At 42.7% G+C, this 16,890-nt stretch overlaps 1 protein-coding gene across 3 annotated transcripts in view; it reads left to right on the top strand.

Annotated features, from left to right (window-relative positions):
- Positions 1–16,890, top strand: part of SNAP47 (synaptosome associated protein 47) — a 51,445-nt gene that overhangs the window by 15,820 nt on the left and 18,735 nt on the right. For all 3 annotated transcript variants that reach the window (XR_008297001.1, XM_027050668.2, XM_053218904.1), the window contains one exon: positions 12,467–12,957. Coding sequence is in view for 2 of the 3 variants with exons in the window: in XM_027050668.2 (XP_026906469.2) it covers positions 12,467–12,957 (491 nt within the window). In the remaining variant the exon portion in view is untranslated. The remainder of the gene's footprint in view (positions 1–12,466; positions 12,958–16,890) is intronic.

Below are 16,890 nucleotides of genomic sequence, written 5' to 3'. Positions count from 1 at the left end.
CCACCCTCCTTTGCTCCTAGATGAATTGTAGGCTCGGGTCACAGCAGATCCCAAAAGGTGAGGCACAAAGCGTGACCCTGAGGAGGATGTGACCCTGTGGCAGAGTTGCGTGAAGGTTCCAGTGTCCACAGACAGAAGGAAGTCCACAGGACATGCATGGGAATGGGTATCAAGGGTGGGGGACAGTGGTGGAAAGGGCATCATTTATAGCAGAGGGCCTACAAAACAAGGGACTGGATTCAGTACTGTTGCTCCCCGGGTTGGAGAGGGCTCCACCGGTCCACTGGTGGGTGAGGCATTATGGAAGGTGACCTACGCTGGGTGAGGTTTGGAACGGTCGTATGGACTTACCATGTGAGACCCGCTCCCCACCCAGCCTGGCCCAGAGGGACACACTTGGCCCAGGACCATGAGAACCCTGTTTATGAGGAGGCCCCATATCCTTGAGGAGCTGTGTAGCCACTCTTCTGCGTAGGCCAGAAAGGATGGTGGGCACTGCTGCCCCTGAGCTGGGACCCTCCCCGTGGCAGGGGTGATAGACTCCAGAGGGTCGGGCCAGGACCCTCCCTGTGGCAGGGGTGGTGGACTCCGGGGTGCTGGGCTGGGACCCTCCCCATGGCGGGGGTGATGGACTCCAGGGTTCCAGGGCCAGTTGGTGGCCTGCAGTCACTGAAGATACGTGGGATGGTCACCACAAGGGACAGCAGAGCAGAAGCAGCAGTCAGAGTGGTGTGAGTCCTAGAGACCTGTGGTGTTGGCTGGTTGGTCACGTGCCCCCAGGGAAGTAACAGATGGGCAGGCAGGGCCTTTGGTCCTTACCAGGGCTGTGTACACAGAAGGGCCCTGGGTCAAGTGAGCGAGCCTCTAACTTGAATTAGAAAGCAGTCATGGCCCCTGAATCATCTTCCAGACTTGAACCAGTTTCCAGATCCGAAACCCTTTGAAAGATGGGGACACGGCCCCCTTGAGGAGAAACCCTGGGATGCCACTATCTGTTGAGACTATCATTTCTTGTGCCAGCCTTCCCCCCAGGGCCCTGTGGTGTCTAACCAGGGCGACTGAGCACTGGAGGCAGGAAGTCATCAGACTTTTAGGGACTAGGGGACACTGGATCTGGTGCTGATGCTAGCAGACCCAAAACGGCCCTGTGGCCCACCAGTCAGAGGAGGGGCTTATTGGGCTCAGGGGATCCGTGGAGTCTCAGATCAGGTCCGCCTCACACAGTCACACAGTAGGCCTCTGAACCCAGCCCATGGCTATTTTTCCCAGGCCTGGAGCATATAATCGGAATACACGCTCTCACTAGCTAGAGAACCCCACACCAGTTCCCTGACCTGCGTAGTGAGAGCTATTCTGTGGAAGCCACTGGAGCTACCTAGAAGAGTGAACCATTCTTGCAGGGATTGCAGAGGTGCATGTCCCCATCAAGGACCTGCAGGGTGCACGGGCAGTGAGCCCTGCACCATTTCCGTTCAGCGCACTCACTGGGCTGTGCAGGGAAAAGTTGGAGAAGAACAGTGGATTGTCCCAACCGTGACCAGGTCGTTCTCTTATGGCACTCGCTGTACCAGACACTTAAGCAAGTTAGCACATCATGTGAGACCGGGGGCGCAGCGCTTACTCTGGCAGACACTCTCTGTCCATGCTGTTAGGAGGGGCCACCAGAGCAGTTTGCTCCCCAGCAAACTGCAACGCTGTCCCGCCTCATGGCAACACCAGCTCTCCAGCCCCATGCCCATTCCCGTCACAGGGACCTGGACTGTGTTTCCCTCCACAGGGTAGCACCCTGGTCTGTTACCTGGGTGATACCGTGCCGACTGCATCGAGGGCGTAAAATTAGCAACTACTCAGGACACACTGCGAAGGCATGTCAGAGGGTGGGAAAGTAAATCTCCCAGAGAATCAGGGGTTTTCCACCTCAGTGAAATTTCTAGGGATCCAGTGGTGTGGGGCTCACCAAAGTGTCTTCTACTGTGAAGGACAGGTTTTTGCTTCTGGCTCTTTCTACAACCAAAAAGAAGACACTGCCTGGTGGTGAGCATTTTGGAAGCAACGTCCTCATTTGTGGTGCTACTCTGGCCCTTTTACCAAGTGACATGAAAAACTGTTGGTCTTGAGTGGAACCCAAAGCAAGAAAGCTCTGCAGCAAGTCCAGGCTGCCATGTGGGCCACATGATTGAGCAGATCCAGTGGCACTTAAAGTGTCCGTGGTAGACAGGGGTGCTCTCCAGAGCCTGTGGGAGACCTCTGTAGGGAGTCGCAGTGCATGCTGTTAGGATTTTGGAGCAAAGCCCTGCCATCCTGTGCAGATAACTTCTTTCTTTTTGAGAAACAGCTCTTGGCCTGCTACTGGGCCTTTGTAGAGACTGAACGCTGGACCGTGGACCACCATGTTATCACACAATCTGAGCTGTTCTTCATGAAATGGGTGTTATTTGACCCAGCAAGCCATGACATGGGGCACGCATGGTGACCCTCCCCCCAGCCCCCGCATCCAACGATGGTGTGATGCAGGAGATCAGGGGCAAGCAGGCCCTGACAGCACGGGTTAGGCTGTATGAGGAATTAGCTCCCGTGCTACGGTGCCTGCTCCTACACCCCTGCCTTCTGCCCCCAGCCTGCACCTACGGCACAACCCATACCTGCTATCAGTTGACTGAGAACGAAAGCAGCAGGGCCTGGTTTACACTTACAGATGGTTCTATACCATGTGCAGGCATCACCCAGAAATGGACAGAGGTGAAGGGAGATCCTTCCAGTGGCAGAACTTCAAGCCATGCGCCTGGAGGTTCACCATGTTGGGAAGGCAGTCTTGTGCAGTCTTCTGACCCACTGTCAGCCCTGTTAGAATGGATCTGAGGGCTGGAGCACACAGCCTATGCCAGGCTTATCACCTAGTAGGGAAATAGCTTTCCCTGTTACAAGCTCAACTGGTACTCATTTGTTCTACTGAAGCACTCTGCCAGCTGTCAGAGTTCATATATCAGAGTCCACGGAGAGGGGGCAGTCCTTGAACTACAGCATTCAAAGGATGTGCATAAGCCTGTTGTCCTGCATCGGCTGCCAGGGGACCAGCGGCCACTACCAGAGCTGGTTCTGTTCTGCTCTTCTCTGCACTAGGAAAGCTGAGTATGGTATTGCTCTGTCCAGTGCTGGACTGTGTTGTGCTCCATGGTAACTCCGATACCAGGATGCTGTGGGCAAAAGTGTTTGAGTCCTCCCCTGAGATTGGTGACCAGTGTGTGGCACTCTGCTCAACAGGGTTCTTGGAAGGAGGAATGGCCAGATGCTCAGTTGCATGCTGATTGGCTGCAGCCAGTGGTTTGGCTGATGTTCAGGACTGGAAGAAACAGGACTGGAAACTTCATGACCAGGAGATCCAGGGCAGAAGTGTTGGATAGACTTCTCTGGTTGGGAAAAAAGGCAAAGATGTGTCTCACCTGAATGCTCACTGAAGGGTGTCTTCAGCAGAGGAGGATTGTAATAATCCAGTGGATAGGATGACCTGTGTCCTAGATACCCATCGGTCTGTTTCCCCAGCACCTCCTGAAGTTGCCCACTGAGCCCATGAACAAAGTGGCCATGGTGACAGGGATGGAAGCCATGATTGGGTCCAGCAGCACAGACTTCAGCTCACCAAGGCCAGCCTGACCACAGCCACCAACACCAAGTCTCCAATATGCCTCTAGTCTCCAGGGTGTTCAGCCTGCTACTTGGTGGCTGGCTGATTATGTTGGACCATCTCTTACTGTGAATCCTTTGAACGTGGCTCCTCATTTGGATTTCAACAGTTTGGATTTCAACAGTTTGACTATAATGTATCTTGATGTGGCTCTTTTTAAGTTTATCCCCCTTGGAGTTTGTTGAGCTTCTTGAATGTGTACATTCATGTCTTTCATCAGATTTGGGAAGTTTTCAACCAATGTTTCCTCAAATTCATTTTCTGTCCCTTTCTCTCTCTTGTCCATCTGGGATTCCCATAATACGTTTGTGGATATGTTTGATGGTGTCCTTTGGGCTCTGATCATTTTTCTTCCTTTATTTTCCTTCCTTTCTGCTCCTCAGACTGGGTAATTTCAAAGGTATTACTTTCAAATTCACCCATTCTCTGTTCTCCCCTGTCAAATCTGCTGTTGAATCCCTCCAGCAAGTTTTTCATTTCAGTGATTGCACTTTTCAGCTCTAGAATTTGTTTCTTTCTCATAATTTCTTTTTACTAATATTCTTGTTTTGTTCAGACATTTTTTTCTTATTTCTTTCAGTTATTTGTCCATAGTTTCCTTTAGCTCATTGAACATATTTAAGATTTTGGTGTAACATCTTTGATAAAATATTAGGACTTCCTCAGAGATGAGTATGGGCCTTATGAATCAGCCATACTTTCTTCTTTCTTTGTATGTTTTATCATTTTTTCTTGAGAAGTGCACATTCTGTTGTGGTAAATCTGTTATGGACTAAATGTTTGTGTCCCTGAAATTCACCTGAAGTCCCTGAGGTCACCACCCCCAGCCCCCACCCCAGTGTGATAGTGTTAGGAGGCAGGGCCTTTGGGAGGTGATTAGGTTTAGATGAGGTCATGAGAGTAGAGCCCCCATGATGGGATAAGAGGAAGAGGCTAAATCTCTCTCTCTCTGTCTCTCTCTTTCTTCTTCCTCCTCCTCCTCTTCCTCCTTTCCTCCTCCTCCTCCTCCTCCTCTTCTTCTTCTTCTTCTTCTTCTTCTTCTTCTTCTTCTTCTTCTTCTCTCCCCCCCTTCCTCTCTCTCTCTGTGTCTCCCCCTCTCCCTCTCCCTCTCCCTCTCTCTCCTCTATCTCTGCTGTACGAGGACACAACAAGAAGGTAGCTGTCTCCAAGCCAGGGAGAGAGCTCTTCCCCCAAACCAAATCTGTTGGCACCCTAATCTTGAACTTCCTAGCCTCCATAACTGAGAAATAAATGTCTGTTGTTCAAGCCATGCAGTTTGTGGTATTTGTTACAGTAGCCCAAACTGACTGATACACTCTGGAAACCTAATTCTACTCCTTGGGGATTAGTGGTCTTTGCTTGTTGAGGGTTATGACTGGAATTGGAATCTTTTCCCAACTGTTTTTGCAAAGTGTGTCTCTCTTGTTATATGTGGTCATTGAAGTTTCTCTTTCATTGCGTCTCTGTTCAGCTAGTGAACCGACAAAGATGTTCTTAGGAATTGGGTCTTGTCTCTTTGAATTCCCTCTGGCTGGGAAGCCACTTGGGCTTATCGTGGCTGAAACCTCTATGCCAGCCTCTCTGCAGTCAAAAGCAGCATAGGACGTCTAGAAAACAAAATGTTAAAATTCTGTGTTATACACTTCCTACTTTTTGGCATTCCATGTCTCTCTTTAAATGAAATGAAGACAAATTGGTAACCCAGTTTTGATTTCAGGAGTTTGGTAGAAGCTACTTGCTGAGGTAATTGGTCTGGTTGTGTTTTCATTGGCATCTGTGAGTAACTGGTATTGCCTCTGTTCAGAGGTTGGAAAATGGCACTCTGGAATGACAGTTTGGCTCTTCACAGTTGAGCCAAGTGTAGCTCAGCACTTTGAGGACATTTCCCATTGTGTTCCTAGTGTACATGATTGCTAAGTTGGGTAGGATTGTGCCTACTATTTTTTCCTCCCTATCCTAGATATTCTGATTGTTTTATTCTGATGTGTCTCTGATATGTAGATTTTTTAGAACAGGCTTTTAAATTACATACCATAAAATTTACTCACTGTATGTAAACAATTCAATGATCTTTAGTAAACTTACAGAGTTGTACGAACAAGACTGTAGTCCAACTTTTAGGACATTTCTATCCCTCCCAAAAGTCACCTCAAGCCCTTTGGCAGTCACTCTGTTCTTGCCCTGCCCAGGTCACCACTGATCTAGTCTTTCTGTGTAGACTTGTCTTTTTAGAGAGTTAACATATGTCTGGCTTCTTGCACTGTGTCATGTTTTTGAGATTCATCTCCATTGTAGGATAGATCAGTACTTTGTTACCTTATATTTCTGTTCTTCTTTTCTCTTTCCTTTTCTTTCTTTCCTTCCTTCCTTCCTTCCTTCCTTCCTTCCTTCCTTCCTTCTTTCTGGCTCCATGCCTACTTTAAATGGGCTTGGACTTACAACCCTGAGATCAAGAGTCTACTGACTAAGCCGGCCAGGCATCCCATTAGTTTGTATTTCTGACCAATACTCTGTTATATGATCTATCACATCTTGTTTGTCCATTGACCAATTTTGATGGACATTTTGTTGTTTCTGTTTTGTGTCCATTATGAATAGTGCTGCTATAGACACTTGTGTACAAGAGTTTGCATGAACATTTGTTTTCATTTCCCTTGGGTAGGAAATTGCTGGGTCTCTCTTTAACATTTTGAGAACTTGACCAATTGTTTTCCAAAGTGGCTGTGCCATGTTTCACCTCCCCACCAATAATGTTATGGGGGCTCCAGTTTCTCCGCAACATCACTAACACTTGTTATTGTCTGCTTTATTATTATAACTGTCATAGTGGGTGTGAAGTGGCGTCTCATTACACAATCATTTTCCCAATGATAATAAGCATCTTTTCATATGCTTTTTCCCCATAGGTCTATTTTATTTTTAAATTCTTTGACCATTTTTTATGTGGTTGTCTTTTTATTATGGACTTTGTAGGAGTTTTATATATTCTGGGTAGAAATCCCTTTATCAGGTACATGATTTGAAAATATTTTCTCCCTTTCTGTGGATTGCCTTTCTTGAAGGTGGTTTTTGAATCACGGAGGATTTTAATTTTTTTTCTCCAATGAATCAAGCACAATTTATTTTAGAACTAAAAGGACAGACTGAGCAAAAGAAAGTTTTATCCTAAACTTTCCCAATAGACATTTTCTCCCCAGACTGCATGTTACCAATTTTAAGTCCCATCAGTGGTCTTCATACTATTCATAGAGGATGTACAGATTGTGTCGTTTCCTTAAAGAGTCAAGTTTGAAAATAATATTTCTACTTTTTGTGCTTTAGAATTATTTGTAAGTAATCTCTGTGCCCAACCTGGGGTTTGAACTCACAACCCCAAGATCAAGAGTTGCATGCTCTACCTACTAAGCCAGCCAGATGCCCCACTTTTTGTGCTTTAGAACAACTCTCAAAACATACTATTATGCTCCCAGCTCATAACTGTTCAATTCATTCTTTCTTCTTGAAATAACTTAGAGCAAGAGAATCATTTACTTTGTACATTTTCAAAAACAGAACTTGTCCGTTTTCTCTCCAGTGTTCATGGAGGGAAAAACTAGTCCAACCCAACAGATGAGCAAAAAGTCTTTTTCCTATTTTGGCTTCTCTGGTTTAAGTGACCAGAGAAAATCATTAGCTGTTTTTATTTTGGTTTCAACATAATAGCATCTATAGCCTTTTCTTCCTCTGAAGCCAACACTGGTCTTTCACATTCAAAACATGAACATTTCAGAGCTTTGCAGTTTTGCTCCTTCAGATACTGCCCAGCCAACTCAAGGGGAGCACACCTCGGAAGACAGAAGACCCTCCCAGGTCCTCATTCTCCTTCTCCGCTGCTCCCTCCCCTCACCCTCAGGGTACCATGATACGCAGGCCCGATTGCTTGTGCCTTGCGCACAGATGGGGCCCAGACCTGGCTGGACACAAGGCCAAAAGATTTTAAGTTTGATGAAGACCAATGTACCTGTTTTTTTTTTGGTTTTTTTTGTTTTTTTTTTGTTTTTGTCACTTGCCTTTGGTGTCATATCCAGTTCATTGCCTAATCCAGAGTCACAGAGGTTTATTCTTTTGCTTTGTTCCAAGAGTCATAGTTTTAGCTCTTCTGTTTAGGTCCCTGAACCACTTGGGGTTCATTTTTGTGAATGATGTGAGAAATGAATCAAATTTCTTTTTTCTTTTCTTTTCTTTTCTTTTTTATTTTATTTATTTATTTATTTATTTATTTATTTATTTATTAATTTAGTATGACGCTATTCAGTGATCTCAGCAATATTTGTTGAAAGATGGATGTTTCCCCACTGAATTGTCTTGTCATCCTTGTCAAAAACCAGTTGACCATAAGGATAAAGGTTTGTTTCTGGACTCTGAGTTCCATCTCATTAATCCACGCTGTAACCTTTCACCAGTACCACACCATCATCATTGTCATGACCGTGTAGTAAGTTTGCACTCAGCAAGAGTCCACCAACTTGTTTCTTTTTCAGGATTGTTTTTGTCTATTCTGGGTCTTTTGTGTTTCCATGTGAATATTGGGATAAACTAAGGGCTTAACAGTGCCCTAACTGGGAGAATTAGGGAGGTCTTGTTACCACCCACCCTAGAGGTGCACCCCCCTGCACCCGTAAGGTTTCCGTTGTTACCGCTGGCTCTTCATGTGGCCTCCTATACCGTAATCCCGTGCTTGGGGAAGGACCCTAGTGCAGCAGGTAAGGGTGGATGTCCACGGCCCCCCTTTTTAAATTGAAGTATAGTTGGTACACAAGGTTACATTAATTTTCAGTGGATAGCATATCAGATAAGTTGATACTTGATGCTGTGCTCACTACCAGTGTAGCTACTGTCTGTCACCATCCAACACTATTATAGTATCGTTGATCATACTCCTTGTGCTGTATCTTAATTTACCCCTATGATTTCTTCGTTCCTTAACTGGAAGCCTCTATCCCCCACTCCCCTTCACCCATTCTGCTCCTCACCCAACCCCCCTACCCTCTGGCAACCATCAGTTCTATGTATTTATGGGTCTGTTTCTGCCTTTTCTTTTTCTGTTTATTTGTTGAGTTTTTTAGATTCTGCATATAAGTGAAATCATGTAGTGTTTATCTTTCTCTGTCTTATTGTATTTAGCATAATACTCTCGAGGTCCATCCATGTTATTGCAAATGGCAAGATTTCATTCTTTTTTGTGGCTGAGTGATATTCCTCTGTGTGTGTGTGTGTGTGTGTGTGTGTGTGTGTGTGTGTGTGTGTATCACGTTTTCGTTATCCATTCCTCTATGGGTAGACCCTTGGGTTACTTTCATAGTTTGGCCATTGTAAATAATGCCTCAGTAAGCATAGGGGTGCATATATCTTTACCACTTGTGTTTTCATTTGCTTTGCGTAAATACCCAGTAGTGAAATTATTGGGTCATATGGTAATTCTATTTTTAATTTTTGACACACCTCCATACTGTTTTCTAGAGTGGCTGCACCAGTTTGCACTCCCAGCCAACAGTACAAAAAGGTTCCCCTTTCTCTGCATCCTCACCAACATCTGTTGTTTTCTGAGTTGTTAATTTTAGCCATTCTGACAGGTGTGAGGTGGTATCTCATTGTAGTTTTGATTTGTATTTCCCTTATGATGAGTGATGTTAAACATCTTCTTATGCTTATGTGTCTGTTAGCCATCTGGATGTCTTCTTTGGAGAAGGGCCTAATCAGATCCTCTGCCCAGTTTTTAATTGGGTTGTTTGTTAGTTTGTTTTGGTGATGAGTTGTATAAGTTCTTTATGTATTTTAGATATTAACTGCTTATCAGATGTATTATTTGCAAATATCTTTTTTCCATTCAGCAGGTTATCTGTTTGTATTATCAGTGATTTCCTTTGGTGTGCAGAAGCTTTTTATTTTATGAAAATAAAAAATGAAACAGTTTGTTTTTCACTTTTGTTTCCGTTGCTTAAAGAGACATGTCCACAAATATGTTACTAAAGCCGATATCTAGGTGATTACTGTGTGTGTTTTCTTTTAGGAGTTTTATGCATTCATGTCTCACATCTAATCCATTAATCCATTTTGAGCTTATTTTTGTGTAAAGTGTAAGAAAGGGTCCTATTTTATTCTTTTGCATGAGGCTGTCCAATTTTCCCAACACCATTTGTTGAAGATACTGTCTTTTCCCCATTGCATATTCTTGTGTCCTTCATCATAGATTAATTGACCTATAAGTGTGGGTATATTTCTGGGCTCTCTATTCTGTTCCTCTGATTTGTGTGTCTGTTTTAGTGCCAATACCATACTGTTGTGATCACTGTCACTTTGTAGTATATCCTGAAATCTGGGATTGTGATAACTCCAGCTTGGGTCTTATTTCTCTAGATCACTTTGGCTATTTGAGGTCTTTTGTTGTTCCATACAAATTTTAGTATTATTTGTTCTAATTCTGTGAAAAATGCTCTTGGTGTTTTGATAGAGATTGTATTAAATTTGTAAATTGCTTTGGGTAGTATGGATGTTTTAACAATATTAATTCTTCCAGTCCGTGAGCATGGTATATATTTCCATTTCTTTGTGTCATCTTTAATTTCTTTCATCAATGTCTTAATAGTTTTCAGAGTACAAGTCTTCCACCTCCTTGGTTAAATTTATTCCTAAGGTATTTTATTATTTTTGGTACATCTGTAAGTGAGATTCTTTTTTTCTCAATTTCTCTTTCTGCTACTTCGTTATGGCTATTCATACTCTTGAACTACTTCTTGCTTCAGTTTTGGAAGGTTGTGGTTTTTGAGTGTTTTGTCTGTTTCATAAAAGTCCAATTTATTGGTGTGAAATTGGGTATGGTATCCCCTAGGAGCCTTTCCAGGGCTAAAGGCTCTATGGTGATGCCTCCATCACTCCTGATGTTGGTGATATGCATTTTCTTTGTTTTATTTTGGATCATTTTTTGTAAGGGTTTTTTTTTTTTTTTAATTATTTCAAAGAACCAACTTTTGGCTTTTTAATATTTTCTTTTTTTCTGTTTTAGATTTCATTGATTTCTGCTTTTCCTTTATTCTACTTACTTTGGGTTCAATTTATAACTTTTTGAGACAAGCTTAAATAGCTGATTTTAAATCCTTCTAAGAAGTTTTCCAACATCCACTGAAAGCTATAAATTTTCCTCATGACTGCTCCACTTGCACCCTGCCATTTTTTGCATATTGGTTTGTTTCACTCACTTCAGATTTTTTTTGATTCCCTTTACTTAGAATCGTATTTAATTTCCAGATATTTGAGGATTTTCTATTAGCCTTTTGTCATTAATTTCAAATGTCATTTGTTTGAGGACAGAGGATATGCTCTGTATGATTTCAATACTAGAAATTTATTGAGATGTGTTACATTTTTTTAATGTTCTGAATACACTTTAAAGAGTGTATTCAGCAGATGGATGTTGGTTCCATAAATATCAATCAAGTTGAGTTGTTTAAATAGTGTTTATATTCTTACTAATTGTTTTTGTCTTCTTGCTATATTATGGAGAGAAATTTGTTAAAACCTACAACTGTGGTTGTCTATTTCTTCTTTTAGTTTTATCAGTTTTTGCTTAATGAATTTTGAAATTTTGTCAGATGTACTTGTTTAGTATTCAGTCTTTTTGTTGGATTGGTGGATTGTTGATGGATTATTATGCATTGTCTGTCTTTATCCTTGGTAACATCCTTGTCTTAAGGTTTACTACTGGCACGATGCATCTTTTTACCAATACCTTTGCTTTTGACATGTCTGTGCCCTTATATTTCACAGTCTCTTGTAAACAAGATATAGCTGTGTCTTGTTTTCGTTTTTGAATCCAGGCTGACAATCTGCCTTTAAATTAGAGGATTTGGTCTATTTACATTTAATATAATTACTAATATGGCTATATTTAAGTCTACCACCTTGATTATTTTCTATTTTTTCCATTTGATCTTTGTTCCTTTGCTTTTCCTTTCCTGCTTCTATTTTTTTTTTCATCACAAGATAGATCTCGTGGTGTTATTAGTGGTTATTTTACAGCTGTACCGTCTGATATGGTAGGCACTAGCCACATGTAATTAAGTTTAAAATTCAGTCCTGCATTAGGAGCCACACTGTAGATGCCCAGTAACCACATGTACCTATTACCATATTGGACAGACAGATTACTGCAGAAATTTCCATCCGCTGGCTCTCTACAGATTCAGATCAGGATTTATTTGGAGTCAGAATCACCCAGGGTCAAACCTGAAAAGAGCAACATTTTTCAGAAGACATGTGTTTCTTTTTCTTTTTCTTTTTCTTTTAAAAAATTGTTTTTAAGTTTATTTATTTATTTGTAGAGAGAGACAGAGAGTGCCAGCAGGGGTGAATCAGAGAGAGGGAGAGAGAGAATCCCAAGCAGGCTCTGCACCGTCAGCACTGAGCTTGACTGGGGCTCAAACTCACAAACTGCGAGATCATGATCTGAACCAAAATCAGGAGTCAGACACTTAGCTGACTGAGCCACCCAGGCACCCCAGAAGACATGTGTTTCTATTGTGGGCTTATTACTGATAGCTTTGTGTCTGTAGACAGAAGAGATATGCTCTTGGCCTCGGTTTTCTTTTCTAAAACACGGGGTAGTAATTCCTGCTCTTCTGCTTCATGGAGTGCTTGGGTAAAATGTAGCCCTGTAAAATGGCTAAGTGCTGTATGAAGGCTAAAGCAGTCTTCAAGAAAACGCACTGAAGCCCCGTTGACTGTTCTGTGTTTTGTTTGGTCTTTTAGGTTGCTGACAGAGCTGGAGTCCCCTTCCTGGTGGCCCTTTAGCTCCAAGCTTTGGAAGATGCCATCAGAAACAAAGCTTAAGGGAGACACTTCAACGGCTAGTCCCAGAGCTCTTGGGAAGGAAGGGGTAGTGGTCAGAATTCCTGCTGTTGTCTCCCAGAGAACAGCATCCCATGTCAAACCAGGGAGTCTCACTGTCCTAGTGTCTGGACTGGAAATCTATGATTCGAGTTCTGTGCTCATGCACAGGTTCGAAAGAGAAGACGTGGATGACATTAAGGTTCACACGCCCTATGAGATCAGCATCCGCCAGCGGTTCATTGGGAAACCTGACATAGCCTATCACTTGATATCTGCCAGGATGCCAGAGGCCATCCCCGTTTTGGAGGTGCAGTTCAGCAAAAAGATGGAAGTGTTAGGAGACGCCCTGACACCCAGCAGCACCAAAACCTCCTCCCCAGCAGAGAAGGGCTGCTCCATGTGGCACACAGGTGAGTGACCGCTGGTACAGGCCCTGCACAAGTCTCCAGAATCATGGTCAAATGCAGCATGCCTGTGGCACGTCCGTCATTTGAGGCATTGCTTGGAGCAGCTGCTGGTTTCCAGGCACCAGCAACTGTGCATTTGTTACCAGGTGAGAACAACTTCGGGCCTCTTTCCTTAGTTCCTACCACCTCGAAGTGGGCAAGTCCCAGACTCAGGTGTACCACACACTCAAATGGGAGCCAGGCAGGTTTCTCCGGAGTCTGCTTTCTATCCAGAACAGAGGAGGGCTCCAGGGTAGGTGTTTTCACCTCTTTCCTCTGTGGGACTTAATTGACACTAACATGCCGGCTCTGCACCCCCGACCTGGGCCCATTCCAGGAATGTATCTGGGAATCAGAATCCTGGACAACCGTGCAGATACGTTTTGTGGGTTTGTAGGCCTTGGCGAGGGCCCACGGAGTCCTCCCGTGTGTCTCCATGCAGAGCGTGGGGCTGGACGTATGCCTTTGGACAGCCTGGGACCACCTGACTCCTCAGGCTCGCCTTCCTGATGGGTGTCAGGTAACATCTTGGTCACGTCTTTAGTCTTTTTTTTCTTTTTAAAATATTTTTTTACACTTATTTATTTTCTTTCTCTTTTTTTTTTCAATATGAAATTTATTGTCAAATTGGTTTCTATACAACACCCAGTGCTCATCCCAACAGGTGCGCTCCTCAATGCCCATCACCCACTTTCCCCACCCTCCCACTCCCATCAACCCTCAGTTTATTCTCAGTTTTTAAGAGTCTCTTATGGTTTGGCTCCCTCCCTCTCTAACTTTTTTTTTTCCTTCCCCTTCCCCATGGTCTTCTGTTAAGTTTCTCAGGATCCACATAAGAGTGAAAACATATGGTATCAGTCTTTTTCTCTATGACTTATTTCACTTAGCATAACACTCTCCAGTTCCATTCACATTGCTACAAAAGGCCGTATTTCATTCTTTCTCATTGCCAAGTAGTATTCCATTGTGTATATACCACAATTTCTTTATGCATTCATCAGTTGATGGGCATTTAGGCTCTTTCCATAATTTGGCTGTTGAAAATGCTGCTATAAACCTTGGGGTACCAGTGCCCCTCTGCCTCAGCACTCCTGTATGCCTTGGGTAAATTCCTAGCAGTGCTATTGCTGGATCATTGGGTAGATCTATTTTTAATTTTTTTTTCAATATATGAAGTTTATTGTCAAATTGGTTTCCATACAACACCCAGTGCCCATCCCAAAAGGTGCCCTCCTCAATACTCATCACCCACCCTCCCCTCCCTCCCACCCCCCATCAACCCTCAGTTTGTTCTCAGTTTTTAAGAGTCTCTTATGCTTTGGCTCTCTTCCACTCTAACCTCTTTTTTTTTTTTTTCTTCCCCTCCCCCATGGGTTTCTGTTCAGTTTCTCAGGATCCACATAAGAGTGAAACCATATGGTATCTGTCTTTCTCTGTATGGCTTATTTCACTTAGCATAACACTCTCCAGTTCCATCCATGTTGCTACACAGGGCCATATTTCATTCTTTCTCATTGCCACGTAGTACTCCATTATGTATATAAACCACAATTTCTTTATCCATTATTCATCAGTATTTTTAATTTTTTGAGGAACCTCCATACTGTTTTCCAGAGTGGCTGCACCAGTTTGCATTCCCACCAACAGTGCAAGAGGGTTCCCATTTCTCCACATCCCCTCCAGCATCTATAGTCTCCTGATTTGTTCATTTTAGCCACTCTGACTAGCGTGAGGTGGTATCTCAGTGTGGTTTTGATTTGTATTTCCCTGATGAGAAGTGACATTGAGCATTTTTTCATGTGTCTGTTGGTCATCTTGATGTCTTTTTTGGAAAAGTGTCTATTCATGTCTTCTGCCCATTTCTTCACTGGATTATTTGTTTTACAGGTGTGGAGTTTGGTGAGATCTTTATAGATTTTGGATACTAGCCCTTTGTCTGATATGTGATTTGCAACTATCTTTTCCCATTCCATAGGTTGCCTTTTAATTTTGTTGATTGTTTCCTTTGCAGTGCAGAAGCTATCTATCTGGATGTGGTCCCAATAGTTCATTTTTGCTTTTAATTCCGTTGCCTTTGGAGATGTGTCAAGTAAGAAATTGCTGCGGCTGAAGTCAGGTTTTTTCCTGCTTTCTCCTCTAGGGTTTTGATGGTTTCCTGTCTCACATTCAGGTCCTGTATCCCTTTCGAGTTTATTTTTGTGAATGGTGTAAGAAAGTGGTCTAGTTTCATCCTTCTGCACGTTGCTGTCCAGTTCTTCTAGCACCGTTTCTTAAAGAGACTGTCTTTTTTCCATTGGATATTCTTTCCTGCTTTGCCAAAGATTAGTTGGCCATCCTTTTGTGGGTCCAATTCTGGAGTCTCTATTCTATTCCATTGGTTATGTGTCTGTTTTTGTACCAATACCATGCTGTCTTGATGATGACAGCTTTGTAGTAGAGGCTGAAGTCTGGGATTGTGATGCCTCCCGCTTTGGTCTTTTTCTTCAGTATTACTTTAGCTATTCGGGATCTTTTGTGGTCCCATACAAATTTTAGGATTGCTTGTTCTAGCTTCTAGAAGAATGCTGGTGCAATTTTGATTGGGATTGCATTGAATGTGTAGATTGCTTTGGTAGTGTTGCCATTTTAACAATATTTATTCTTCAAATCCATGAGCATGGAAGGTTTTTCCATTTCTTTGTATCTTCTTCAATTTCCTTCATAAGCTTTCTATAGTTTTCAGCATACAGATCTTTTAACATCTTTGGTTAGGGTTTATTCCTAGGTATTTTGTGATTCTTGGTGCAGTTGTGAATGGGATTAGTTTCTTTATTTGTCTTTCTGTTGCTTCATTATTAGTGGATAAGAATGCAACTGATTTCTGTACGTTACTTTTGTATCCTGCGACTTTGCTGAATTCATGTTATCAGTTCTAGCAGCCTTTTGGTGGAGTCTGTTGGGTTTTCCATGTACAATATCATGTCATCTGCAAAAAGTGAAAGCTTAACTTCATCTTTGCCAATTTTGATGCCTTTTATTTCATTTTGTTGTCTGATTGCTGATGCTAGAACTTCCAACACTATGTTAAACAACAGCGGTGACAGTGGATATCCCTGTCGTGTTCCTGATCTCAGGGGGAAAGCTCTCAGTTTTTCCCATTGAGGATGATATTAGCTGTGGGCTTTTCATAAATGGCTTTTATGATGTTTAAATATGTTCCTTCTATCCTGACTTTCTCGAGCGTTTTTATTAAGAAAGGATGCTGAATTTTGTCAAATGCTTTTTCTGCATCAATTGACAGGATCATATGGTTCTTTTCTTTTATTAATGTGATGTATCACATTGATTGATTTGCAAATGTTGAACCAGCCCTGCAGCCCATTAATCACAAACATAAGCAACCTTATTGAGAATGTGGTAATTGCAGGGGACTTTAATACCCCACTTACAGCAATGGATAAATCATCTAGACACAGGATCAATAAAGAAACAAGGGCCCTGATTGATACATTGGATCAGATGAACTTCACAGATATATTTAGAACTCTGCATCCCAAAGCAACAAAATATACTTTCTTCTCAAGTGCACATTGAACATTCTGCAAGATAGATCACATACTGGGTCACAAAACAGCCCTTCATAAGTATAAAAGAATTGAGATCACACCATGCACACTTTCAGACCACAATGCTATGAAACTTGGAATCAACCACAGGAAAAAGTCTGGAAAACCTCCAAAAGCATGGAGGTTAAAAACGCCCTACTAAAGAATGAATGGGTCAACCAGGCAATTAGAGAAGAAATTTAAAAATATATGGAAACAAATGAAAATGAACATACAACAATCCAAATGCTTTGGGAAACAGTGAAGGCAGTCTTGAGAGGAAAATACATTGCAATGCAGGCCTATCTCAAGA

This window comes from Acinonyx jubatus, chromosome A1 (assembly GCF_027475565.1).
Source record: "Acinonyx jubatus isolate Ajub_Pintada_27869175 chromosome A1, VMU_Ajub_asm_v1.0, whole genome shotgun sequence".
Taxonomy (NCBI): Eukaryota; Metazoa; Chordata; class Mammalia; order Carnivora; family Felidae; genus Acinonyx; species Acinonyx jubatus.
The sequence above is the reverse complement of the archived record's forward strand: the minus strand, read 5'-3'. Positions and strand labels throughout refer to the sequence as shown.